General features: G+C 36.6%; 1 protein-coding gene across 3 annotated transcripts in view; it reads right to left on the minus strand.

Moving 5' to 3' along the window:
• Window positions 1-27,180, minus strand: part of Slco1b3 (solute carrier organic anion transporter family member 1B3) — a 79,514-nt gene that overhangs the window by 5,557 nt on the left and 46,777 nt on the right. For 2 of the 3 annotated variants that reach the window (XM_085687308.2, XM_048432532.3), the window contains 8 exons: window positions 26,669-26,815; window positions 25,934-26,032; window positions 21,055-21,297; window positions 19,192-19,356; window positions 17,977-18,172; window positions 16,820-16,991; window positions 15,273-15,454; window positions 3,507-3,571 (listed from right to left, as the gene is read on the minus strand). In XM_085687308.2, coding sequence (XP_085543434.2) covers window positions 3,507-3,571; window positions 15,273-15,454; window positions 16,820-16,991; window positions 17,977-18,172; window positions 19,192-19,356; window positions 21,055-21,297; window positions 25,934-26,032; window positions 26,669-26,815 — 1,269 coding nt within the window. The remainder of the gene's footprint in view (window positions 1-3,506; window positions 3,572-15,272; window positions 15,455-16,819; window positions 16,992-17,976; window positions 18,173-19,191; window positions 19,357-21,054; window positions 21,298-25,933; window positions 26,033-26,668; window positions 26,816-27,180) is intronic. The other variant, XM_048432534.3, reaches the window with a different exon arrangement.

A 27,180-nucleotide genomic window follows, 5' to 3' on the forward strand; every position in this document is an offset into this window, starting at 1 on the left:
CCCACGAAAAAACAGGAAACAGTCTAGAGAAAATGATACTACATTCCCAAGAGATGGAAGGTGTGGTTGGTCTTTGCTTATTTGGTGGGTTATGAATATTTGTTATTATTTAGAGGAATATAGTATATTGATACTTATTTAAAGTTACTTTTGTTACACTGCATTTATTTTTCTACTCTTGATTAGGGTATTGTATCTATGTGGTTCATTAAAAAATGTAAGGTCAAATTCATGGTTTTAAAAGTTATTTTATAAACTATTTAGGATAATTAAGAAACATAGGTTAAAAGTTATTTATAACAATCAAATTTGTAGATAGGTTGCATATGCTTTCAAGATCAAAGAGATATGTTAATGTTTTTCAAACACTGCAAATATGGAATTTAAAATGTTTTGTTAACATCCATTTTTTTTTATGACAAGAAGACACATCTGCTCCTGGAAACACCAATTTACTTCAGAGATGTTGGATATTGAAGAAACTTTTTAGGGAGTTTGCTTACAGTATGGCAAGATTAGTCATTTGGGCAAAATAAAAGTGCTTTTGCTTTGACTGCTTGACTGCATGATGTGCAGATTAGACATTCAGAACCCATCAGAAAATGACAGCTGAACTTCACCAAAACAAGGCAGGACAGTCTTCTGCTTCACAGAAGAGTCTACCAGACACTCTGCAGCTCACAGAGGAAAGGGACTGATGAACTTTCCCAATACAAGGTGGGGCAGTTTTTCAAATTTCCTGATTCACTAAAATGTCTGCTAGATAGTCTAGGCCTGTAGGCTGAAGATGGGTACATGAATGTTACAGAGGAACTTTGGGTGACTGTTCAAGCAGCCAGCTCTCTCTATCATTTCTAAAGTTTTGGAAGTTGCTTGCAATGAGCTTCCTGTTTACTCAGATAATATTAAATCCTCCTGGGATCTTTGAAAGAGTTAAACTTGCATGGCTGGAATTGCAGTTTTCCTTAGTTTTGGTAGAAAGTAAGTTAGGTATAAACTTTGGAGTCCCTGAGATGAGATGGATGATGGAGTGTTTCCTCTGAATTTACTAAATATAAAATGGAACTAATATTGTAAATTATTACAATTTACAAAATTTATTAACTTTTACTTAATAACTGTTTTGTTGTATGTAGTTTTACTATGTTAAAGTTAAAAGTATTTCCTTTTTATTTAGTCAAAAGGGGGAAATGTTGTAGAATATTATTTTAAGATGTGTTACATTGGTTATGATGTGGAACATTTGCATAACGATGTAAAACCATGTTGCATTCACTTATGTTGAATTTGTTTAACTCTAGGAATTTATCTTACTGTGCCTTCCTGAAACACCTAATTGTTCTAATAAATAAATGAATGATAAATAGCTTTGCAGGAAAGGATAGGCATGGATAGCAAACACAGAGAATAAAAGGGAGGAGAAATTTTTGGAGGAAAAAGATCAAGGAGTGAGAAAAGAAGGGGCCGGCCACATAGTCACACAGCCACACAGCCACACAGCCAGTCTCAGAGTAAGAGTGAAAGTATGATATACAGAAGAAAAGGAAAAAGTCCAGAGCCAAAGTGTCGACAGAATAATTTAAGAAAATCTGGCAAGAAACAAGCCAAGCTAAGGCCAGGCATTTATAAGTAATGATCAGCATCTATGTATTTATTTGGGAACTGGGTGGCAGGCTCCCAAAAGTGTTAAAAGCTAAAGATCCAAAGAAGAAAAACAACGACTTCACACATCTGTGCATACTTATGAGTGTGGTGCCACAAAGGCCCGAAAAGAGTATCAACTCCCTAGAATCCAAGTGATAGGCAGTTATAAGTCACTGATTTGATGATAGGAACTGAACTCTGAACCCTCTAAGTACAGCACATGCTATTAGCTACTGAATGAACTATCTCTCCAGCTCCTAGTCAAACTTCTCTCAGAGCAAGTAGTTAGCAGTTGACTGATAACAGAGGCCAATCTAGTCAAAGAAAAACTGGTGTGGAGAAACTGGTTAGAAGTTCATGCTTCATAAAATTGGGGCCATCCTTTGAGAAATGAAACATGTGTATGTGCGTGCTTTACAGTGTTCAGTCCTATTGTCCCGAAGATAGCTATCTGTGGACAAAAAGTGTGGTGTTAATTGTGTGTTTTCCTCATGAACATATTTAAGTTTGATGAAGCAATGTATTGGTCACATCATGACAGAAAGTTCCTATGATGGCAAGCTTCCCTTTCTTTATGGTTTATGATATTAAAAGCACTTCTTTTATTCTTCAACTCTCTCCTTAGCCCATGAGGAGGCATACTAACTATATAACATGAAGGCTTTAGGCACAGTTAGGATTGTGGAGTTTCATTTGGACTTGAAGGTGGGGAGCTGCTGGTATGTGTAGAAGCTTCCAGCCTGAAGAAGCACAGAGAAACCCCAAGAGCCTCCCTGCTACATTTCTCACTTATCATTCTTGTTTCCCGCTTTGAAGATCCAAGGTGGTGTCTTCTACACAAGTCTCAAACAATTTGTCTCCACTGTCATCAGCCAGAGTTGTTTCTCTTCTTCATCTGCAAAGGTTCTGGGAATATATCCCTTCTCCCTCCTTTGTTGATCTTAAATATTAATTGTCTCTAATTAGCTCTCTTCTCCATCCCTAGGTGACTAATTTTCTTACATATTAATTTTATTAATTAAATAATCAATAATAATTAATTAATGATTATTATTAATAATTTATTATTATTAAATCGATAATAATTTAATTTATTAGTTAAATAATTAAAAATTAATATATATTAATATATTAATTTCTTATATTAATTTTCTTATATATAAGCATTTGATGTCTACACATCTTATAGAGATGGTTGTGTTAGAAGTTGTGAAAGTAACAGTAGACATCTGCAGACTAAGTGTTATAAGGCACTTCCTTAACGCTCTGTTAATTACATCCTTTGAATATTTGGAGCTTAGGGTTCTAATCTTAACACAAAACTCATAATTTCTTGAGTTTGCTTTCAGTTAAGTTACCTCTTCATCAAAGATGAAGGGTTCTAGAACGTGGGTTCTCCTTCCCTTTGTCATGCTAAGCTGATAACAGAGTCTCCGGACCCTCGAGAACCAGATAGTGGGAAGGCAGACCATCAGGCTCAGCTTCTGTTCTGGACACACTCAAACTAACCAAGTTCCCAATACTCCCAAGTCACATGAGCCATCACCTAAATATGCCATTACCTAAAAAGGCCATTAATTCTGCCTGCTCCTTGGTGCAATGGAAAGGACTCTGGACACTTCATTTCTTGTGATAATATCCTACAGACAGGAGGATTCCTTGGTCTAGCCTCATCTTTGCAGTTATGTAATCAAACTCTTTTTCAAGTCACTGGGGTTCCTGTATAACCAACTATTTTCATTTGCTAGAAATAGAAATGATTTTTAAATCTTTAAACTTTCTTTAGAACAGGAACTTCTTCTTGTTCAGCCTTTAAGCTTGGCATGGATATTTATTAACTGAATTTGACATATTTATCATACCTAGTGTACGAATAACCAGCGAATGGAAACCCATTGCAAGTGATTTCAATTCAGGTTCTACAGTCCTGCAATAAGATAAAAGCAAAGACACATTAAACATCTTCAAAATAAATTCTAAGTTAAATTTAACCTTGAAATTCTTGTTCATTTATCTTTCCTTATGGTTAGATGAAAGCCCTCGAGGGAATGGTATCATTCCAAGCTCTGAGAAGCAAGTATCTCTGTGATAAGAATTACTCTAATTCACTAATTCACTGTGCTATGATTTCAAGAGAGTCCAGCAAACATTTCACTTAATTAAAAAAATTATATTGTGACTCTGTAGCCCAGGCTAGCATTGAACTCACAACAACCCTCCTGCTTCAGCCTCCTAAAGAGCTGAGTTTACAAATGTGAGTAGCCAAACTGGGTTGCATTTTTATGACTTATTCTGTAAAAATGCTGTGAGACTCTCTGTGGTGAGGTTTATTATGTCTACAAAGACTTTGATTTCCTATGACCCATTCAACCCTGGACCTGGGAAAATACCAGATGCTTGCATCTAGATATAGGTCTCAGCATACACTGTTTCCTAATTTCTATTGCTGATGTTAACAGAGACATCTATTAATGTGGGTACACAAATCACATATTATAACCAGAAGAGTCCAGAAAGTTATGTATTCTGGACTCTCCTGTATACAGCCACTATGTTAAAGATTTAGAGCATTTATCACCATTCTCAGTAATACACTCATTCAGGGCTGGGGAAGTGCCATGGTGTTAAGAGTCCTTGCTGTTCTTGTGGAAGATCAGCTCTTAGTTCCCAGTACCCACACTGTGTAGCTCATAATCACTTGTAACTTTAGCTCCAGGAGATGTACAACCCTCTTCTGGCCTCTTTATGTACCTGCACTCACATATAGATACCCCTATACAGAAACACACATATGCATAAGTAAAATATAAAATAAATCTTAAACAATGAGTTTATTAAAAAGAAACATATTCTTATATCTATAAAGTCATTTCCATAATTCCAACTTTCTGTGTTTATCGAGCTGGTAACACTCCTAGTTCTGTTAAAATAGAATCTGTATTGAGGAGAATGAAATTATGTGGAACCATGGGTGGATGAAATGTAACATCTGCTTAAATATTCTTACTAAAACACTGGATCAATGATATATAGTTATATGTTAGGATAAAAAGCAAATGCAGAATGGTTGTTGAAGGACAGTGACCCAGGTTTAGCACACTGCTCCCAAGGGACAACAAATCATGTCTATAGTTCAAGAATATGGATTTTTGTTTCTGACTGTGTTTTGTTTAATGAGATAAAGTAAATCCTGTAAATGAGATAAAGTAAGTCAGAAGGAAAGGTAACTTGGCTTATTTCCTGAAATGTGTTTCTCAAATGTTAGATTTGTCAAGAGGCACTTGGAGAAGGGAGGGATTTTACTCCACTCCTGCTTGAGTCCTTAAGCCTTAATGTTTCTGATCTTAATGTTTTCTGATCGGAAACTGGGCTTATATATTAGAAACCCAAAAGCTGAATTGTTTTTATGATGCACGTACACCTTCACCCCAGGAGAGGGCTTAGCTAACTGGAGAGTGGGGAGGACTTTAATGACAGGATTAATGTTTGGCTGAAAGTGGGCTGGACAACTCCAACAACTTAATGAGAATGATATCTCTGTGACAAAATAATGTGCATATAAATCCACATACTCTCCCACATTCGTATGCATGATACGCACATCTGGCCACATGCATGCACAAATGATACCAGTTGGAAAATCAGGCACAGGTAAAAACCACAACAGTTGGAAGAACAAGTTCAGGTCACACCAGTTGTAAGAAAAGATGAGAAAATGATAGAGGACATTCATATTCTCACAGGAAAAAAATCCAACAAGAGGAAAATAATGGCATCTTGAAATTGCATGCAAATGGACAGAATTAGGAAACATTATCCTGAGTGAGGTAACCCAGACCCCCAAAAACCAAATATGGTATGTACTCACTTATAAGTGGATACTAATCATGAACAATGGGCAACAAGCCTATATTTCAGGATTCTAGAGAAACTAAGTAATAAGGTGAGCCCAAAGAAAAACATATAGAGACCCACCTGGAAACAAGAATCAGACAAAAATTTGGGAGCACAGGGTCAGGAGGTAGGAGGAAGGGGAGAAGAGGGTTTGAAGAGAATGTGAGGTAATGGGATAGTTGAGATGGAAAAAGGACAGATATTAGAGCAAGGAAAAAGATATCTTGATTGATGGAACCATTCTGGAGTTAACAAGAAAACTGACTCTAGAAAAATGCCCAAGAACCTACTGGGATGACCCCAGCTAAGACCCTAAACAATAGAGGAGAGGGTGTCTGAACTGACCTTATCCTGTAGTCAGATTGATGATTATCTTAAATATCACCACAGAAACTTCATCCAACAAAAAATGGGAACAGAGGCAATGACCACATTGGAGCACTGGACTAAGCTCCCAAGATCCAGTTGAAGAGTGGAAGGAGTGAGAGTATGAGCAAGGAATTCAAGACCATGAGGGGGTCAACCACTGAGACAGTTTGCTTGAACTAATGATAGCTCACCAACTCCAACTGAACTGGGAATGAATGAGCATGGGAACAACCAAACCCCTATGAAGGAAGTTGACAGGCTGACAACTGGGGCAGACTGTAGGGCCACCGATAGTGACATGGGATGTGTCTCTATTACATATACCAGCTTCATGGGATCCTATTCTCTTTGGATGTAAACCTTGCTCAACCTAGATGTAGTAGGAAGGACCTTGGACTTTCCACAGGTTGGAGTGCATGGCACTACCTTAGGGTTGGAGGGGTGGGGGAGGGGTTCTGGAGAGAGGGGAAGGGGACTTGGGAAAAAGGGGGAGTGGGAATTTGGATTGGTATTTTTTAAGTAATAATAAAAAAGAAGGAAAGAAAAAAAGAGGAAGTCTCAATTCTTAACATATATACTCCAAATACATGGTCACCCACATTTGTAAAAGAAACATTACAAACTCATGGAAACTGAACAGTCAGCTACTGAAACACACCTGGGTCAGGGAAGAAATAAAGAAAGAAATTAAAGTCTTCCTTGAATTCAATGAAAATAAAGATACAACATACCCAAACCTATGGTACACTATGAAAGCAGTGCTAAGAGGAAAGTTCATAGCTCTAAGTGCCCACATTAAAAAAACAGAGAAACCTCACATTAGAGACTTAACAGCACAGCTGAAAACTCTAGAAAAAAAAAGAAGCAGACTCACCCAGGAGGAGTAGAAGACTGGAAATAATCATACTGAGGGCTGAAATCAACAAAATAGAAACACAGAAAACAATCCAAAGAATCAATGAAACAAAAAGCTGCTTCTTTGAGAAAGTCAACAAGATTGACAAACTTTTATCCAAACTAATCAAAAGGCAGAGAGAGAACACACAAATCAACAGGATCAGAAATGAAAAGGGGGGACATAACAACAGACAGTGAGGAAATTCAGAGAATCATTAGGTCTTACTACAAAAGCTTGTATGCCACAAAGTTGGAAAATCTAAAAGCAATGGACTTGTTTTTAAATAAATACAATTTACCAAAATTAAATCAAGACCAGGTGAACAATTTAAATAGACCTATAAGTCATGAGGAAATAGAAGTTGTCATAAAAAACCTCCCAACCAAAAAAAGCCCAGGACCAAAAAAACCAGGATGGTTTTAATGCAGAATTTTATCAGAAATTCCAAGAAGAACTGATACCTATACTCCTTAATATGTTTCACATAATAGAAACAGAAGAGTCATTGCCAAACACTTTTTATGAAACTACAATCACCCTGATTCCAAAACCACACAAAGACCCAACCAAGAAAGAGAATTACAGACCAATCTCACTCATGAACATCGATGCAAAAATTCACAATAAAATTCTGGCAAACAGAATCCAATAACACATCAAAAAATTATCAATTTCGATCAAGTAGGCTTCATCCAGAAAATCTATCAATGTAATCCATCATATACAATAAACTGAAAGAAAAAAATATGATCATTTCATTAGATGCTGAAAAAGCATTTGACAAAATTCAACACCCCTTTATGATAAAGGTTTTGGAGAGGTTAGGGATACAAGGATCATACCTAAATATAATAAAAGCAATATATAGCTAGCCAACAGCTAATTTCAAATTAAATGGAGAGAAACTCAAAGCCATTCCACTAAAATCAGGAACAAAACAAGGCTGTCCACTCTCACCATATCTCTTCAACAGAGTGCTGAAGTTCTAGCAATAGCAATAAGACAACATAAGGAGATCAAGGGGATTCAAATCAGAAAGGAAGAAGTCAAACTTTCATTATTTGCAGATTATATGATAGTGTACATTAGTGACCCCAAAAACTCTACCAAACAACTCCTACAGCTGATAAATACATTCAGTAATGTGGCAGGTTACAAGATCAACTCAAAAAAAAATCAGTAGCCCTCCTATACACAAAGGATAGAGAAGCAGAGAGGGAAATGAGAAAATCTTCACCTTTTATGATAGCTACAAATAGCATAAAATATCTTGGGGTAACTCTAACCAAAGAAGTGAAAGATATATTTGACAAGAACTTTAAGGCATTGAAGAAAGAAATTGAAGAAGACAACAGAAAATGGAAGAATCTCCCATGCTCTTGGATGGAAAATTCACAGAGAGTGTAGATTATATATATTATTGTGATTTCCTTGACTTTTCTTGACTGTGAAGTAGTTAAGTACAGAGAGATATTCCATCATGCAGGCTGCTAAGCTCAACCAGCATATATATTATAAAGGTATCTTGACTTCAGAATTTGAGTCTAAGGATACGTTACTTTAGGGGGAAAAATGTTCTTATTTTATTTCTACAAAGGATAAGAACCTGTAGATTGTTTCCAGACTAATATGGTTTGATGAACCAAGATCCCCTGAAAACTTGCCTTGATTATTACTTCTCTCAATAAACAGCAGGAAACAGTTTGGAGAAAACTATGCCCATATCCCAAATAGTCTTTATAAGTGTTTGTTTATATTTAATGGAAAATAGACTATAGAGATGGATACTTTGTATTGGTATTGACCTTGCCTTATTGATAAAAATTTAAGCTCAATTCTGTTATATGTATACTTCTGCTCTTGATTAAAATATAGTGTATTTCATTTAAAAATATAATGTATAATTAAAAAATTTAAGTTAATAAATATTCATCTATAATAGTCAAGCTTATACTCATGTTAGTTAAGTTTTAAAGATATATAAAGATATATTTCAGTTAGGTATTCTTCAAATCTTTCAGAGACCTTCAGAATATTGCATTTAAATGTTTTAAAAAATTAGGACTTTTCATGACAGTGAGACACATCTGCTCCTGGCAACACCAATTACTTCAGGAGAAAGATGGGCATTGGAAGGGCTTCTTATGGCATTGGTTAGCCATTTGGGCAAAAAACTGCTCTTGCCTGGACAGCTTGGGACATGCAGGACCCACAGAGAAACAACTGCTAAACTTGACTAAAGGAGAGACAATCCTTTGGGGTTTCTGTTTCATGAAAGAGTCTACTAGACATTCTGCAGGACACAGAAGAAAGTGACTGAAATTTTCATCTTCAGGGAAAAGTCTGTCCAGCACTATGGGCCAGTAGGCTGAAGATGGATGCCCCAATGATACAGAAGAGCTTTGTGTGTGTCCAGGCAGCAAGATATGTCTATCAATTCTAAAGTTCTGGAAGTTGCATACAATGCAATTCCTATTTACTTAGATAATATTATATCCTTCTGGAGTCTTTGATTGAGTTGAAGAGTAAATAGTAATATTTGTAGTTTTCCTTAGTTATGATAGAGGATAGCGTAGATATAAATGTTGTAGTTGTAATTCTTGTTTGACACTTGTTTTGTTATCTGTAATTTTACTATGATAAAGTTAAAACCTTCTTTTTATTTAAACAGAAAAAGAGAAGTGATTTGGGATCACTCTTTATATGCTGTGAGTGCCATTAATGGATTAAGACACTGCTTTTGACATATAGCAGGGCAGAACTTAGTTAGGCAGGGAAAACTAAGCTGAAATCTGGGAGAAAGGAGGCGAAGCCAGGGAGAAGCCACATATTCCCGCTGGAGCCAGAAGGAACTTTATCTGGTAAGCCACAACCACATGGCGATACACAGATTATTAGAAATGGGTTAAATTAAGATGTAAAAGTTAGCTAATAAAAAGCTAGAACTTAAGAGCCAAGCACTGATTTAATTAATACAGTTTCTGCATGGTCATTTTGGGGCTGAGCAGCTAGGAACTAACAAGCGGCCTCATTACAAGAGTTCATAGCACTAAGTTCCTACATAAAGAATTTGGAGAAATCTCCCGTTAGTGACTTGACAGCACACCTGAAAACTCTAGAACAATAAGAAGCATATGCACCCAGGAGTGATAGATGGCAGAAAATAATCAAACTCAGGTCTGAAATCAATAAAATAGAAACAAAGAGAACAATACAAAGAATCAATGAAACAAAGAGTTGCTTCTTTAGGAAATCAACAAGATAGTCAACCCATATCCATAAGAAGCAAAAGGCAGAGAGCAAATATTCACATTAACAAAATCAGAAATGAAAAGAGAGACATAATAACAGACTCTGAGGAAATTCCAAGAATTGTCAGGTTATGTGCTTCACAAAATTGGAAAATCTAAAGGGAATGGACCACTTTCTTGATAAGTACTACAAACCAAAATTAAATCAAAACCAGATAAACAACTTAAACAGACCTAAAACACCCAAGGAAATAGATGAAGACATAGAACATCTTCTGAACCATAAGAAACCCAGGGCTAGGTAATTTCAGTGCAAAATTCTATCAGAATTTTAAAGAAGAGCTAATACCAATACCTACAAATCGTTCCACACAATAGAAACAGGAAGAATATTGACAAATTATTTTTATGGGGCTTCAGTTACCCCGATACCCAAATCAAACAAAGATGCTACAAAGAAAAGTAAGTACAGACCAATCTCACTCATGAACATTAATGCAAAAATTCTCAGCAAATACTGGCAAACTGAATCCAAGAGCACATTTAAAAAATCATCCACCATGACCTAGTATGCTTCATCCCAAAGATTCAGAGTTGGTTCAATATGCAAAATCTGTCAGTGTAATCTACCAAATAAGCAAACTGAAATGAAAAAATTCCATACTATTATCTCATTAGATGCTGAGAAAGCCTTTGACAAAATCAATCATCCCTTTATGATGAAGATTATGGAGAGAACAGGCATACATTGAGCATACTTAAACCTAATAAAGGCAATATAGAGCAAGCCATTAGCCAACATCAAGTTAAATGGAGAGAGGCCCAAAAATATTCCATCAAAATCAGGGACAAGACAAGGCTGTCCACTCTCTACATATTTATTCAACATAGTACTTGAGCTAGAGCAATAAGGCAACAAAAAGAAATCAAGGAAATACAAATTGAAAAGGAAGAATTCAAACTTTCATTATCTGCATTTGATACAATGGTATACATGAATGACCCAAAAAAAATTCTACCAGAAAATTCTTACAACTGATAAATTTCTTCAGTAATGTGGCTGGATGCAAGATTAAGTAAAGACCATCAGTAGCCTTCCTATCTACAAATGATAAATGGAACAAGAAAGAAATCAGAGAAATAATGTCCTTTGTAATAGTCACACATAATATAAAAAATCTTGGAGTGACTCTAATCAAACAAGTGAAAGATCTATAAGACAAGAATTTTAAGTCATTGAAAAAGGAAATTGATGATTTAACAAAATGGAAAGATTTCCCATGCTCATGGCTAGGTAGGATTAACATAGTAAAAATAGCCATTTTGCCAAAACCAATCAACAGATTTAACACAATCCGTATAAAAATCCCAACATCATTCTTCACAGACATGGAAAGAACAATACTCAACTTCATATGAAAAAATAAAAAGTCCAGGATAGCTAAAACACATCTGTACAAAAAGGAACTATCTGGGGCTATCACCATCCTAACTTCAATCTCCACTATAGAGCTACAGTAATAAAAACAATTTTTGTATTGGCATAAAAACAAACAAGTGGATCAATGGAATTGAATCAAAGAACCTGAAACCCACGTAAATAAAAGAACACCTGATATTTGACACAGAATTGTAGGAGGAGGGCCCACTTGTTTGACCCTGCTGCCTGGCTAGCTTAGTCCCAAAATAATCACACAGAAGCCATATATATTAAATTACTGCTTGACCCATTATCTCTAACTTTTTATTGGCTAACTCTTATATCTAAGCTTAACCCATTTCTATTAATCTGTGTATTTCCATGTGGCAGTGGCTTACCAGCTAAGTTTCAGCAGCATGTTTTACTTTGGTGGCAGACTCATGGCATCTCCCTGACTCTACTTTCTTCCTCCCAGAAGTTAGTTCCTTCTTCCCTGCCTACCTAAGTTCTGCCCTATTAACAGGCCAGGACAATTTCTTTATTAACTAATGGCAATCACAGAACACAGAGAGAAGTCCCACATCACAGAATTCAAAAATTTACAACAGAAAAAAGAAAGTATCTTCCATAAATGGCGCTGGCGTAACTAGATGGCAACATGTACAAGAAAGTAAATAGATTCATATCTATTGCTGTGCACAAAACTCAAGTCCAAATGGACTGAAGACCACAACAAAAATCCAGTTACACAAAAGCTAATAGAAGGGAAAGTAGGAAGTACCCTTGAATATGTTGGCACAGGAAACTATTTCTCGAATATAACACCTGTAGCACAGACACTGAAATCGACAATGAATAAATGGGACCTTGTGAAACTGAAAAACTTCTGTAATGCAAAGGGCACTCTCAATAAGACAAAACAGAAGCCTACAGAATGGAATAAGATCTTCAAAAACCACAAATTTGACAGAGGGTTAATCTCCAAAATACATAAAAAACTCAAGAAACTAGACATCAAGTTACAAAATAATCCCATTTAAAAATGGTATACAAATTTAAACAGAGAATTCTCAACAGAAGAATCTCAAAAGGCTGAGATACATTTAAAGAAGTGTTCAGCATTCTTAGCTATTAGGGAAATGCAAATCAAAACTACTCTGAGATACAATGTTGCCACTGGCTAAGATCAAAAATGCTAATGACAGTCTATATTAGAGAGGATGTTGAGTAAGGGGAACACTCCTCCACTGCTGGTGGGAGTGCAAACTTTTAGAGTCACTTTGGAAATCAGTATGGCCATTTCTCAGCAAATTATCAAATCAATCTACCTCAAGACCCAGTGAAACCACTCTTGGGCATATACCCTGAGGATGTTCAACTATACCACAATAATACTTGCTCAACTATGTTCATAGCAAAATTATTCATAATAGCCAGAACATAGAAACAACCTAGATGGCCCTCCACCAAAAAATGGATAAAGAAAATATGGTATATCTACACAATGGCTTGTTTCTGAGCCATAAAAAAAAACAATGAGATCATGATATTTGCAGGCAAATGGATGGAACTAAAAAAAATAATTTTGAGTGAAGTAACCCAGACCCAGAAAAAGAAATACAGTATATAGTCACTCATAAGTAAATATTAGATGTAAGGCAAAGGACAACCAGTCTACAATCCTCAACCCCACAGAGGTTAGGTGGCAAGGAAGACCAAGAGAGGAACTTATGGGTCTCCCTGGGAAGATGAAATGAAAAAAATGTCCTGGGTAAATTGAGGATGGTGGGAGTAGATGAGAAGGAAAAGGGATAAAGAGAGACAAGTTGGGAGTGGGAGAGAGTGAGAGAGTAGCAGGAGAGATACCTTAAAAGAGGGGGCCATTGTAGGGTTGGGAAGAAAACTGATGCCAGGAAAACTCCAAGGAGTCCACAAGAAGATAGATTCCTGGAAAGAGTTGTTGTGGGATTTCCCTCTGTATGCTGTGAATACAATTGGTTAATAAAGAAAGCTGGCTTGAGCCTATGGCAGGGTAGAGCAGAGGTAGACAGGGAAGATGGAACTGAAGGTTGGGAAAAAGAAGGGAAGAGTCAGGGAGAAGCCATGGAGCCACCACCAAACTCAGGCATGCCAAAACTTTGCTGGTAAACTATTGCGATGTGGCAATACACAGATTAATGGAGATGGATTAAATTAATATGTAAGAGTTAGCTATTAGTAGGCTACAGCTAATGGGCCAAGCAGTGATTTAAATAATACAGTTTTGTGTGATTATTTGAGTCTAAACTAGCTGGGGACCAACAAATGGCCCACTCCCTCCAACAAAGAGTGGAGAGGGTGACTGAATGGGTCTTCCTTGTAATAAGATTGGTGACAACCCTAATTGTCATTATGGAGCCTTTGTTCAATATCTGATGGAAGTCGATGCAGATATCCATGGCCAACTACTGGGCCAAGCTCCAATGGGGAAACCCATAGAGACAGCTGAACTAAGCATGCTGGAGCTCACAGACTCTGGACTGACAGTTGGGGAACTAGCATGGGATCGATGTTCACCCTCTATATCTGGATGACAGTTGTGTGATGTGGCCTCTTATAAGGGCCCCTGGCAAGACAGAACCTGTCCATGATACCTGCCTATTCCCTGTGGTGGTATGCCTTCTTCAGTCTTGGTGCCCAAGAAGGAGCTATATCAGCTTGATGTACTATGCTTTGCTTTGATGGGGAAGCTCAGCCAATCACATTTGGCTAGGGTGTGGCCGCCTGGGGCCAGGGAAAAAAGACCTGGGGATCCAGGAGCACTTGCTCTCTCACTCTCTCGGCTGTGCGGCTGTGTGTGGTGCTCACTGGACCCTGATCATGTGAGTTTCTCCTTCTATTAAATTACATTTGTTGTTTTTGAGCTGGTCTGGTTAATTCTAACTACTGGTCGACAATGCCCTTCATTGTTTATTCCCATGGGAGCCTTACACCATCTGAATGGAGGTAGAGGAGGACTGGATGGGGAGGGTGGAGGGAAGACGATGGAGGGAGTGGGAGGAGAGGAGGGAGGGAGAACTGTGGTTGGTATGTAAAATAAATGAAAAACTGATGAATAAAAAATAACACAGTTCACCACAATGCCATAATGGGAATTATGGGCAGAGCAACTCTTTAAGGTGTGCTTGAATGGTCCATGGCATGTTGACTGACTTACATCAGTACCAGAGTACAGCAGCATGGAGATTTGCACATGACACATCAGGCACAAGACTGCTCCTGTTTCTCACATATACTTCATGACCTAGAAGTAACCTCCTAGACCAAGATCCAGGAAACTTTGCTTTGACTGTGGTACAAAGGTTTCAGCCCACACTTGGCTTGAAAAACTGGAAGACTACATGGGACATCCATGGTTGTTTTTTTTTTTTTTTGACCAAGAGCCTCGTGTCAGTACCTGAATACCCACCTTTGACCCTTGTAAAAATTATACTCAAGTTTTTTTTTTCTTTCTGCTTCCTTTATACTGTTAGTAAAATAAAGAGAATATTAATACTTAGGGGAGGAAAGTAAATGTAAGGATATGAGGGTGTGTCTACAGAATTCATCTGCATTTCCATCTGTGATCATACAGGTAACAGCAGGTTCTTGAAAGCATAGGAAATTACCTGATCTCCATGGTAGGAGTGGGAGGTACTTGAAGATCAATGCCGGACATAATTATCTGAACTGTAAATGGGCACCCACATATGAGTCTGCTCCACATGTGTACCCCACACAGAAATGCACACACATGTATGAAAAAAAATATACTCACTTCATCAGAATCATCATAAGAGAGGTGCTTCCCGTTGCAGTACAGAAAGAACTCAAGACTTGCAAAGCTATATAAAAGTAATAGTTGTTTTTGCACTTCTTTCTTGGGCATTCACCCAAATGGGCTGAGAAATTGCTGTTCTGGATATCAGAATCTCTGATACAACTGCAGTCATAGAATAGCTAAGAGACAGATTTGAAAAGTTACAGAACATGCTCGCAAAATGTGAAACTGCTCTACATATGTCCCATTATATTTTTAAAAGTTTCTTCCATTCTTGAAATAGTGTTTACAGTTTTAAAACTTCTAAAACATAGTTGTTTAATAACTGAAAAACAATATACTTCTCTGTATTTATTTCTAGACAAGAAAATTTAGTTGCTCCTAATAATTCATTTCCATTGTCAAAGTTATGAAAGAATTGAAAAAAGAGTGTTTGAAACTATTCATAATTTCTTCATTCAGACAAGTTCTTTTCCATAGTTGCCTTTCTCTAACTTTTATGTTCTGTATCACATTTACTTACTCCATTTAAAACTTCCTGCAAGGTGTCAGTCACATGCCTTGTGGGAGGGTTTCCCAGAGACTAAAGGCATATGATAGTTTCCATGGGGCCAAAATCTGAAATGAAAACCACTTACACAAATGTGTTGAACCATACAGGGTTGGGTGGGAAGCAGGGATCATGCCATATATTGCAGTGCATGTCTATAATTCCAGCACTTAAGTAGCTGAGGCAAGAAGATCCTGTGTGTAAGGGTAGCCTTGGCTACATACTAAGGTCCTGTCTCATAAACAGAAAGTCAGAACTGGTTGTATACCCAGTGTTTGAATTAGGGAAAGGTAAAAGGAGAAAACGGCCCAACTTTCTGAAATTTTAAATAAATTAGCAATATGTACAACACCATAACGATTTTCATGATTAGTAGTTAGCAGTTGACTAAGGATAACTCATAGTTCATAGGGAAAGGGATGTTTTAAACAAAGTGGATTGTTATGGGATACATTAGGCATATGTGAAAATGATATTATAATTTCTGGGTAGAAACCCAAGCGTTGGGAAATTCAGAACTGACAGGGGAGACTTGGACTGTCAAGTAAGCATGAAGTCAGCACTGCTTTTCAGAGAGTCACGAGGGAAGGGAGCCCAGAGTCATAATCATAAATTTCAGCAGAACAGAATTCCTTAGGTTTAAGGAATTCTCACTGATGACAGTTACCTGCTTGAGTAAGAAAAGTGTTTTCAGAAAGCCTATATCCAGGTTCCCAAAGTCAATATTCGGACTCTTGAAAATGAGAATTTGGAAACGAAGTAGTAGAATTTAAGGAATTATAATTTGAGAAACAGATAGTTAGGATAGTGTTCCAAGCAGGATTTCATGTGGAGACTTGTTAATCTCCCATGCTTCACAGCAGAGATCATATAGTAACCTATTCTTGCTTCTTTTTATTGGATATCTTGGCTCTAGAAAGATTTGATAAGTAACCGTGAAATCTGTAGTGCAGTTATGAGAAAGGAAAGGGACAAAATGAAAACTGATACTCACTGTACTATTAGAGTTCGTATTAACACCAGAAGATTTGCATCCTGCCAGACAAGGGGAAATGTAGGTCACTCCATTCTTCCCACAGATGGGTTCCCATTGATTTTTATCACAACTGCAGTCTGAGTTGCAATACGAAAGTGGTACATCTATGTGAGAGTCCACTGAGTTCATTCTGGAGACACATGATGAGAGACATGTCAGAGACAGGACAGAGATGAAATGAGAAAAACAGAGGGAAGGAAGGAAGGAAAGAGTGAAATGATATAGAAGAAAGGAAAGAGGAGGAAGAATAGAAAAGCAGCAAGGGGGTAAATGGTAGGGAAAGATGAAGCCAGTACAGCGGGGAGGAAAATGAAGAAGAAGGAAAAGGCTAGCGAGCCTGAAAACTCCTACCCAAAAGAGAACTGATGAGAATTCTGTGCATGTTACTGGCGTGTGAGCCTATTTAAGCTGCTAGATAAGCTGTGCGGGAGACCCCAAGCCCTGGCCTTAGGGCAGATAAAGTATCAGTAATGCTTCTCAGTATGTACTGACAGTGGCAAAGCAAAAATACAGCTACATGGAATACCCAGATGTCCCAATGGGGACAGTAGCATTGCCAGTTCATAGAGCATGAAAATCCAGTTTGGTGTAAGGAACTGGTTTCTCATATGGGTGTCTGTTAAAATGAACACTAGATGTAGGTTGCACAGCCATGGCTGTGAAGTTTCCCTCCACCTACACTCACACCCTGGTCAAGATGCAGTGGGAAAAACCAAGAGTGTTGAAGTCCAAAACTCCAAATTTGAGTCAATGACAGCCAGCGAGGTAATGTCCAGGCATGGTTGGCTGTATAAACTCTGTTCAAGGGGAAAATGTGCCCATGACAAAGGTACCCATGACATATTGTAAACACTCTAAAAATGGCATGATCAACATAACCCAGCTTTTCTTTAAAGGAGAGATAAAAACTGATTTTGTGAACTCTCAAAAAAAGTGATTGTTTGGGGGAATTTATGAATTGTAACTTATTCTTATTAACTTGTTAACTAACAGAATTCTTGCTAACTGACTAAGTGAAGTTTATTGGAAACTATTTTCAGCCCTATTTTTCCTCATATGCAGTCTTCTAATTGGAATCAATGCATCACTCTGTTGATAAAATGATATATACAAACCCATCGTAAGTCAAGGTTAGACCAGCAAGTGATTTGTTTTCACAGATTAGAGGAAAATTTAACAGATGAAACACGTAAGACATTGAAGTGGTGAAAAGGGCAAACTTGGCAATTCCAATCATGGTCAATTTGAATCTTTTAATGATATAGCCTCCTAAAAACATCCCAGATGCCATAGCAGGTAGGGTTATAATTCCTGTAAATAAAAGAAAGATGTTGTCATTATATAAATAAGGTTTGCCTGTTGTCTTTACATATGAAATACAGTGTGCCCACATAAGCCCTTCATTTTTGTTGCTTCTTAAGTAGAAATGAATAACCAGAATGGAGATGGAAAATCATGCCCTATTTGGAAAAATAAAAAAATAATATCTTCCTGCCTAAAAGAAAGGCCTCATTTCCTGGTAAAAGAAGTCAGAAGTTCTCTTTTTAACAAGTGAATTTTATGAGGAAAATCCCCTTCTATAAATCAATAAGGGCAATATATTTTAAGCTTCACCACCTAAAAGTTTTTAAGATTGAAACTATTTCATTATTTATTTATGTGCATGTACGTGTGTGTCTGCATGAGTGGGGTGAACGTGGGTACAGGCATGCTTTGGTAGTCCAACTATCCAGAAATGAGATCAACCTGGACTGTAGTTGGATTTCTGGTGATTAAGAAAGATAAAAGCTTGCATTTGGGGGGAACTTGTGAAGATGTTTCCCCTCTGCCAAGAGGAATCATTTCTCTTAGCACTGGTAGAAGGGACAGACAGCTGACTGTTTGTGGTGACTATTAGCATATCAAAGCTCACACCAACATCCATGTTCCCTCAGTATCACAACTCCCTGTTGTTCATTTCAAAGTCCATGCCAGTTCTAGCCCTTTTTACCTCGTCTCCTAACCTAAACTTCCTCTGGCTAGTGATCTGCGCCCCCCCCAAGCTACTCATGGTCCTTTTTTTTGATATATCCTTACACCCCTCAGCTTCCTTCCTCCTCCTAGCCCTCTCCATACCGTGCCCCTGTTTCTCTCACTGTGTTTTCTCTTATTCTTTATCCCCTGGAATTTTCTGTAAAGAGCCCTGGCCAGATTCAGTCAGCTGGCCATATTCTGTCTACTTCTATTTGCTCTGGACTCTTCAAGATGCTTCTGACTGTTCTCTCTCATATCATTCATGTCAACAGTTTATCAGTCGTCTATAAAACAAAATAGAAAACAGTCTGCCTTACCTAATACAAAGTTCGCTTCTGATGCTGACCGGGAGAACTGTTGTTCTATAAACTTGAAGAGGTAAGTAAAGGAGCCAATAAAACTGCTGATTTGTAGTAAAGTCAGTACCAAGAATATAACATACAGGTGGTTGGTAAGAATACTTTTCAGAGACTTTAGAAAACCTCAAAAATAACAAGAGTGAAGAAAGTATTGTAATACAACTTAAACATTCCTTACATTCTATTCTACTTATTATGCGTGTAATTTAAGTCACAAATACATAGAACAGTAAATTAGAGGGTATTCTTAAATCTTTCTCTAAACAGATTTGTAAAGATATCTCTTCAAAACTTTCCACATTTATATTATGTATTGGTTATTTTTTTATGAAAATTAGTTTTTGGTCTCTCCTGTTCTTTGGTTTTATTTGTCCAGTGGATGCTTGGTAGTTCTCCGTACTCTTAGTCTTTCATACCTATCAATACAATTACCTGTTCATTCAATAAATATTTAGTTTTGAGTTGGGTACCAGGGGATTTTTTTGAAATATGAATCTTGAAAATGATGTTTCCTAGTGATCAGCATGTAATAATGTAATTTTATGTCAAGGAAGCAATACATTAAACAGAAATTTAAATAATCTCTTGACCATGGGAATAAGAATAATGACATTCAGAAGTTGTAAGCATGTTTAATTTGTGATGATTCTAACTCGTTGATCCCTGAAATGCAGTTTTTCTACAGAACACTGCCCAAGCAAATATGGTGTCATTGAAGTCACCTACCATAGGGTAAAACAACAAGAAGCAAAGAATAATGATGAGTCACAGGCCATATTAACACAGGAACACTAAGAAACTCATCTCTGTCATCCGTGTGATGGGATTTGAGCCATGTGCAACTATACCTGGTTATAATTTTATTGATATACTTTAAAGAAAAGAGACATATTTGTGTGTGTGTGTGTGTGTGTGTGTGTGTGTGTGTGTGTGTGTGTGAGAAAAGGGCATTGGATTCTCTATGTGAGAGTTACAACAGTTAGCAACCACAGTGGGAGTTCTGGGAACTTAACGGGATCTCTGCAAGAGCAATAAGTGCTTTTAATCAGTAATCTTTCTCAGCTATCCCCTGACATGTTCTTTTTAAAGTCGATGTTAAATTTAAAAACCCTGGGGCTGTAGAACCCTTGCCTAGTATGAGTTACATTCTAATATTCTTTGCCTGATCATTCAACAAATATTTAGTTTTGAATTAAGTATTAGGAGATATTCTGAAATATGAATCTTGCACATGATATTTCCTATATATTAACATGTAGTAACATGATTTTTTATGTCACTCTCAAAGACATGCCCAGGAGCTTACTTTCTGGGTGATTCTGTGTTTTGTTAAATTAACAATAAACATAAACCATAATAAAATATTCCACTGATTTAGGTTTTGTTACTAGTATTTTTGAGAACAATTTTACCTTGGTTTCATAGTCCAGGCTAAAATTGAATTCCTGATCACCAGAACCATTATATATAACTGGCTTTAATTTTTGTTTTTGTTATTTCACCAATTACCTCTGCTTCCTTCCATTTTAAAGTTTCAGAGTAGAATTCAAAGATATGACTTTTACTAAAGTATTTATATCAATATGTTTTTGTGTCATTTTTTCTAATTTGTTCCCCTCTCCCCTGCTCTCCCGATATATTTCTCTCTCTTTCCTCCAATTTGAAAGGAGCTGTTAAGACCTCATTGTCTTGGCTACTTTTATCTACCTTTTCTAAATTGTAACTTTGATTATGGCTTCTTCGTAAAACATGTTGTTTTTAAATATTCTTAAGTCTCAGTGGGGTTAACATCTTCACATAGACTAACTATGAAATCCTTACCAGTCATGTTGGCAGAAGCTTTTTTCTCCTGTTTGAACAAATTAGTCATGTGATTCTTTTCTTTATCTGTTTGGAGTACATTTGGAGATGATGAGTTTTTCCTTTGCTTCTGCGATGTCTTTGGAATTTTTGGTAGAAAAAAGAAGGGTATAGAAGCAATAACGGCTAATAATCCAGACACAAGAAAACTGAGCCACCAGGCACCAACCCAACGTGCATCAGCAGGAGTTATTCGGATGCTGCCTGGAATGAATAATTATAACAAGCCAGTCAGAAATCATCCTGAAAGACAATATTGATAATGACAGTTGGCATGTAAAGATGAGGAAACCAAAGTATGTTTTATAAATCCTAACATGCAATCTTTGTTTTTTAGGTTTTTTTTCAACTTAATACCACCTACTTCAACAAGGCCATAACTCTTAATAGTACCATACCCTTTGACCTATGGGGTCAAAAACATATAAAATGTACTTCACGCACTATTGAATAAAAGGAGATGCAGAGAGATCTGAATACAACTGTAGCCATCAAATTTCTAAGAATTCTAAAACAAAATGGATAATTATTTCTAAATGTAACTGAACGTTTTCCATTACCAATAAAAATCAATTCTCCAGCTCTGTAAGAATTTCAAATGAGAAGTAATTTGACTAAGGTTTGTATTGAAAACAAGTGAAAACTTGTGCCTTATTTTGGCCTACTATATTGTAACTCTAATTTAGAAATAAATCTTTTGAAGTTCTTACAGTTCTGATGAGATAGACCCTTAGATTTGTTTATACAGCAATCACTTATATGTTCAGGAAGATTAATTACTATGGTTATAAAGAGACTATCATGTATTTGGTGGGTTCTGAGCAATCGGGGAGTCAGTGAGGAGGAGCATCACTGAAGAGAAGCCATGTCTTTGATGAGATTCTCAGGACTACACTAACGGAAAGTGGAACAGAACTCTCCACTAAAAGATTCAGGAGTATGAGATGAAAGGGTATTTTGAAAGTTCCACACACAGTAGTCATGGTTACTATAAAGGGTGTCAATAAGAGATTAGTGGGGAAGAATAAAGTGAATCAAATTATAAAGATAAAAATAGTCATGAAGAGACATGGGTCTAGTTCTGAAGAGCCTGATTGCTGTAGAACAATCTTTGTACACTGCAAATATTACTCTCATTGGCTAATAAGGATCTGACTAGCCTAAAGCTGGGCAGGAGAAATTGTGCAGGAGAGCCAGGGCACAGAGGATTCTGGGAAGAAGAAGTGCAGAGTTAGAAGAGTCTGGGGAGACATAGAGGGAGTAAGACATGCTGGAGGACAGGTAAAGCCAAGCCATAAGCCATGTGACAACACATATATTAATATAAATTGATTAACTTAAGTTGCAAGAGTTAGTAATAAACCTGAGCTATCAGCCAATCATTTATGGTTAGTATTAAGTATCATTGTTGGTTATTTGGGAACAAACAGACAAGAAAGTAAAGTCCATCTACTATTGGTGCCCAACAGGAGGCCATGTACATCCACATAAAAACTGAGAAAGTTTTAATAAGGTTCTAAACACATAAAAATGGAACCATCAGCAACATCCTAGTCTCCTTTCTCTTATTTAAGAGGAGGTTTGCTACAAGTTGCTTTTGGTAATAGTCTGGAAAAAATGTTAAACAAAGGAGATTAGATTCTGGGGTTTTGTTGTGAAACAAAAGGAGCAATATAGAAATGATAGATTAAAGGGTAGATTGATGAATATACTTTAATCCCCAAAACAATTACTAATCTTAAATTTTACATAGGTATGGATTTTGGTTTGCTAGTACAAATTTAAAGTTAATTTTGTTATACTGTATGTAAATTTCTACTCTTCTTTAAGATATTGTGTTTATGCAGCTCATTTTAAAATGTAATGTATAGTTAAGAAATAAAGATTAATGGTCATCTATAATAGTCAAACTAATAGTCATGTTAGGTATGCTTTTAAGGACATACACAGATATATTTAGATATATAGATGGTCTTAAAACATTTCAAAGAGCTACAAAATATGTCATTTAATATGCTTAATAACCAGAGTCTTTTCATGTCAATGAGACATCTCTGTTCCTGGCCGCACCAATCTCTTTCAGAAAAGGTGATGGGCATTGAAGAAACTCCATATGTAGTTTGCTTTGATTATGGCAAATGCTAACTATTTGTACAAAAAAAATACGCTTGATGAAATTGCTGACAGTGTATTGGCCAAACAGGGTCAGCTGGATACAAAAGAAAGTAGCTGCCAAACTTTGCCAAGAAAAGTAGGACAGTGCTTCAAATTTCTTTGTTTCTAATTAAAGTTTGTCAGATACACTAGACCTGTAGGCCAAAGAAGGATTCTTCAATATTACAGAAAAACTTTTGGTGACTGTCAAGCCAATGTCCCTGCTGTTAGGTAACATTCCACCCCTCTAGGTTCTTTGATAGACTTGGAGACTAGATAGTCATAACTAAAATTTTCCTTAGTTATAATAAAATGTAAACTAGGTATAAAATTTTATATTGGTAAAGATAAGATGAATAATAGAGTATTTTCTCTCATTTTGCCAAATAAAAGTGGACTGGATATTGGAATTGTAATTTTTTCTTGATATGTATTTTTGTTGTATATATTTTCCTTATTTTAAAAGTAGAACCTTTTTTAGTTAGACAAAAGGGGAGAATACTGTGGAACACTCTTTGTACACTGTAAATCATATTACTCTCATTGGTCAAAAAAAACTGACTTATCTATATCTGGGCATGAGAGACTGCATGGGAGAACCAGGCTAGGGGAATTCTGGTAGGAAGAAAGGGGGATTTAGAAGAGTCTTCAGGAGATGCAGAGAGAGAGCAAGACATGCTGGAGGACAGGTAAAACCACAAGCCATGTGGTAGAACATAGATTAATAGAAATGGATTGATTTAAATAGTAAGAAGTCTGAGTCATCAGAGGAGCATTTATAATTAATATTAAATATATTAAATATCCTTGTTGGTTATTTGGGAACTGGTGAGCAGGAAAGAAAAGTTCACCTACACCTGGCTATTGCAGAAGTCTGATCTCAAATCATTATAACTTCACAGGCATGAATCAGATTTGTTTAGAAGTATTTTTCTGGAAGTGTGATGAATGAGAATCACTGACACTGAAGTAAGATCAAGTGAAAGGGGGGAGGATTATGTGATGATTCCATGAATAACATGATAAATTAAGATATTCATAAGAGAAAGACTGTGGGATATAATGTAAGATTTAAGAATGAGTCTGGAGCACAGTATATGCCAGATTGAATTTTAGGTGTTTATTTCAATATCTAAAAGTAGAAAAAGTGAGCAAATAATTGTTAAAAAATTGTTACCTCATTCTGTCTCATGAGCCAGAGAAATCAGATTACAGCTGAGAAGTAGATAGTGAGAGGAGAAGTGAGAAATCTTCCAAATTCAGATTTTTGTTTTACAAGATACTTTACTATGAAGGGAAGGTTAAACAGAAAATCAGCTACAAAGCTGTTTGAGGACATAAAACATCATATACAAAAAAAGACACCCTACAATAGAAATAACTTTGTGATAAACACATAGTAGAGGTAGACAGTTGAGGACAGCCAGGGAGGGATCCAGTGAAAGAGTAATAAAATGAGATCTTTAAGATGCAGAATGGAAAAAATCTAATCCTTATGGTGGGTTTACAAGTATGTGATGACGGGGGATACAATTCTAACTGATTTGGTGATTGAAGATGAGAAACATGATGAAGATAAATGTTTATTTATTTAAAAGAGAATTTGAAGTTGAGAGAGTTTCCACACTTTGGTCAGTTTCTCTGAATTATGAAGGAAAGATTACTCTGAGAAGTTAAAAAACCATAGGGGGAAAAAAACATAGGGATCCCATAGTGTATAGTGATATTTTGTTGGTGTTGCAACAAATAAAACTTGCCTGAAGATCAGAGTACAGAGAGCTAAACCACTAGAGGACAGGCAGTGATGGACAAAGGCAGAGGGATCTCTGTTAGCTCAAGGTCACCCTGGGCTATATGAAATTGGTCCAGTCTGTAAGAGAAATAGAACTCACACAAAGGTGATTCCAGTACTTGGGATTCCACCCCTTTGGTCTCAGCAATAGAGAGGTAGAGACAAGAGTGATATGGCTGGGCAGTGATAGGAATATTATACAAGAGGAGACAGGTGCTCATTGCAGTCGGAGGAACATTGCATTCTAGGTAGCCAGTCTGAGAGTGCAGTCTGAGGAGGAGTCTGAGGACAGGATCACCCTTTCAGTCTAAGCATTGGTAGAGGTGAGAACTCTCTAGTGGCTTGTTGCTCTGCATCTCTCCTCTCTCAGCTTTCACCCCTAATATTTGACTGAGTTATTTTATTAAGAAAAACTAGAATTCATGATACACTAGTATGCATTCCTTCATTCTCCAATTGAAGGGAACCATATGCCAAACCCTCATCAGGACCAGGGAAAGCATCAAAACTAAGACACATGGTGGAGATGCTCAAAACCTTCTAGCCATACCCCAACCTCAACGTATCTTCCTGAAGCTTCAATCTGTAATTCCTGTGTTTCTAAATTAAATGCACAACTTGTGACCGTGCAACTAATTTGACTGTGTAACCAGTTTGTATTCGATTTAGTTGTCTAAAATAAGATTGGTCAAAATGGCCAATTTTATACTGACTTGCAAAAGCTTGGTTTAGGCAAGAGATAAACTTTGTTTTCAGTATGAATGCATCCTTTCCACCTATAATTTATAAAACATAAAATCAAGAGTCTATTGAAAGAGTTAAACCAGTAACTTGAAGGCATAGTGGCTAGTCTTTAAACGTCACTCTCCTGGTCACCTTACTGATTCTACTTACTCGGGTCTACGTATCCAACGTCTACATATAACCGGGCAAACATAGATGACATGATAAAGCCAATTATTGGACCAATCATTGCTACTGTATTCAGAAGACCTGTGAACATATCAAAACCATTCAGTCAGAGTCCAAGAACATATAGTGATATTTTTTCTCATCAAAAAATATTTCATTGGATTTGTTCTTCTTCTACTCACCCCAGATCCATCCTCACTTCCCTACCCACCCAAATTTGTGCCTTCTCCTTCTGTAAATCTCATCAACTATAGCTTGTGCCACTGTATGTTCTTGGGTGTGGCCTTGCCCAGAGCATGGTAAACCCATCACAGGCCACACTAATAAAGAAAACTTACTCTCCCTCTGCCAGAGGTTATCAAACACAGGGATGGGATTTTGTGTCCAACTCTTGTCTCCATATAGGGATTTTGTCCACCTTGAACTTTTATTTGTTTATATATATATATATATATATATATATATATATATATATATATATGTATGTATATATTAGGCTTTACAGTACAATGTTATATAATGCTTTTCTCTATTTTTTAGGGATATGAATTTACTTAAGGAGGTGGTGGTAAGATAGGTCAGTTCAATGGTGAAGGGTACTGGCAGCTTTACTAGAGGAAAAGAAAGGAGTTAAAAAAAAATAACTTAGTAATGCTATCATTTCCAGGTTAGACCTAGGAAAATTAAGGACTGAAATTCATATGTTCTGTATATTACCTAAGTATAAAGAAGAATGTCCTTCTTTTGCAAAGTCATCAATATAGGAAATTCCCAGGGGCACTATTGGTGTTTCCCCTACGCCACGAAGCATGTTCCCCATTAGCACATAAATCCACATGTGTGACTTGGATTCCTTTTCACAACCTGTTTAAAGAAAAATGTGCTTTATTTTAAGCATGAATTACAGCACCAATACCAAGAACTCTACAAATTCAGATATTTAATTGGTCCTGGGATGTATCATTTGCTTGCTTTTGCTGTTTTTTAATTTTATATAATTCCTATTCAATCTACAACATTTGAAAATAAAAAATGACATAAAAGAACACAGAAAACATACATAAAGCAACATGATCTAAAATCTCTTTGCACAAAAAAAAATCATCTAATGTTTTTTATTCATATTACATACTTTGGACATACATAAAATATACATATTTTATATGTAATACAGAATTAAATGTCTAGCAAGTAAATATCACTTTTAAAGCTAACTCTGTTAGGACAAC

This window comes from Myodes glareolus, chromosome 3 (genome assembly GCF_982192425.1).
Source record: "Myodes glareolus chromosome 3, mMyoGla1.1, whole genome shotgun sequence".
Taxonomy (NCBI): Eukaryota; Metazoa; Chordata; class Mammalia; order Rodentia; family Cricetidae; genus Myodes; species Myodes glareolus.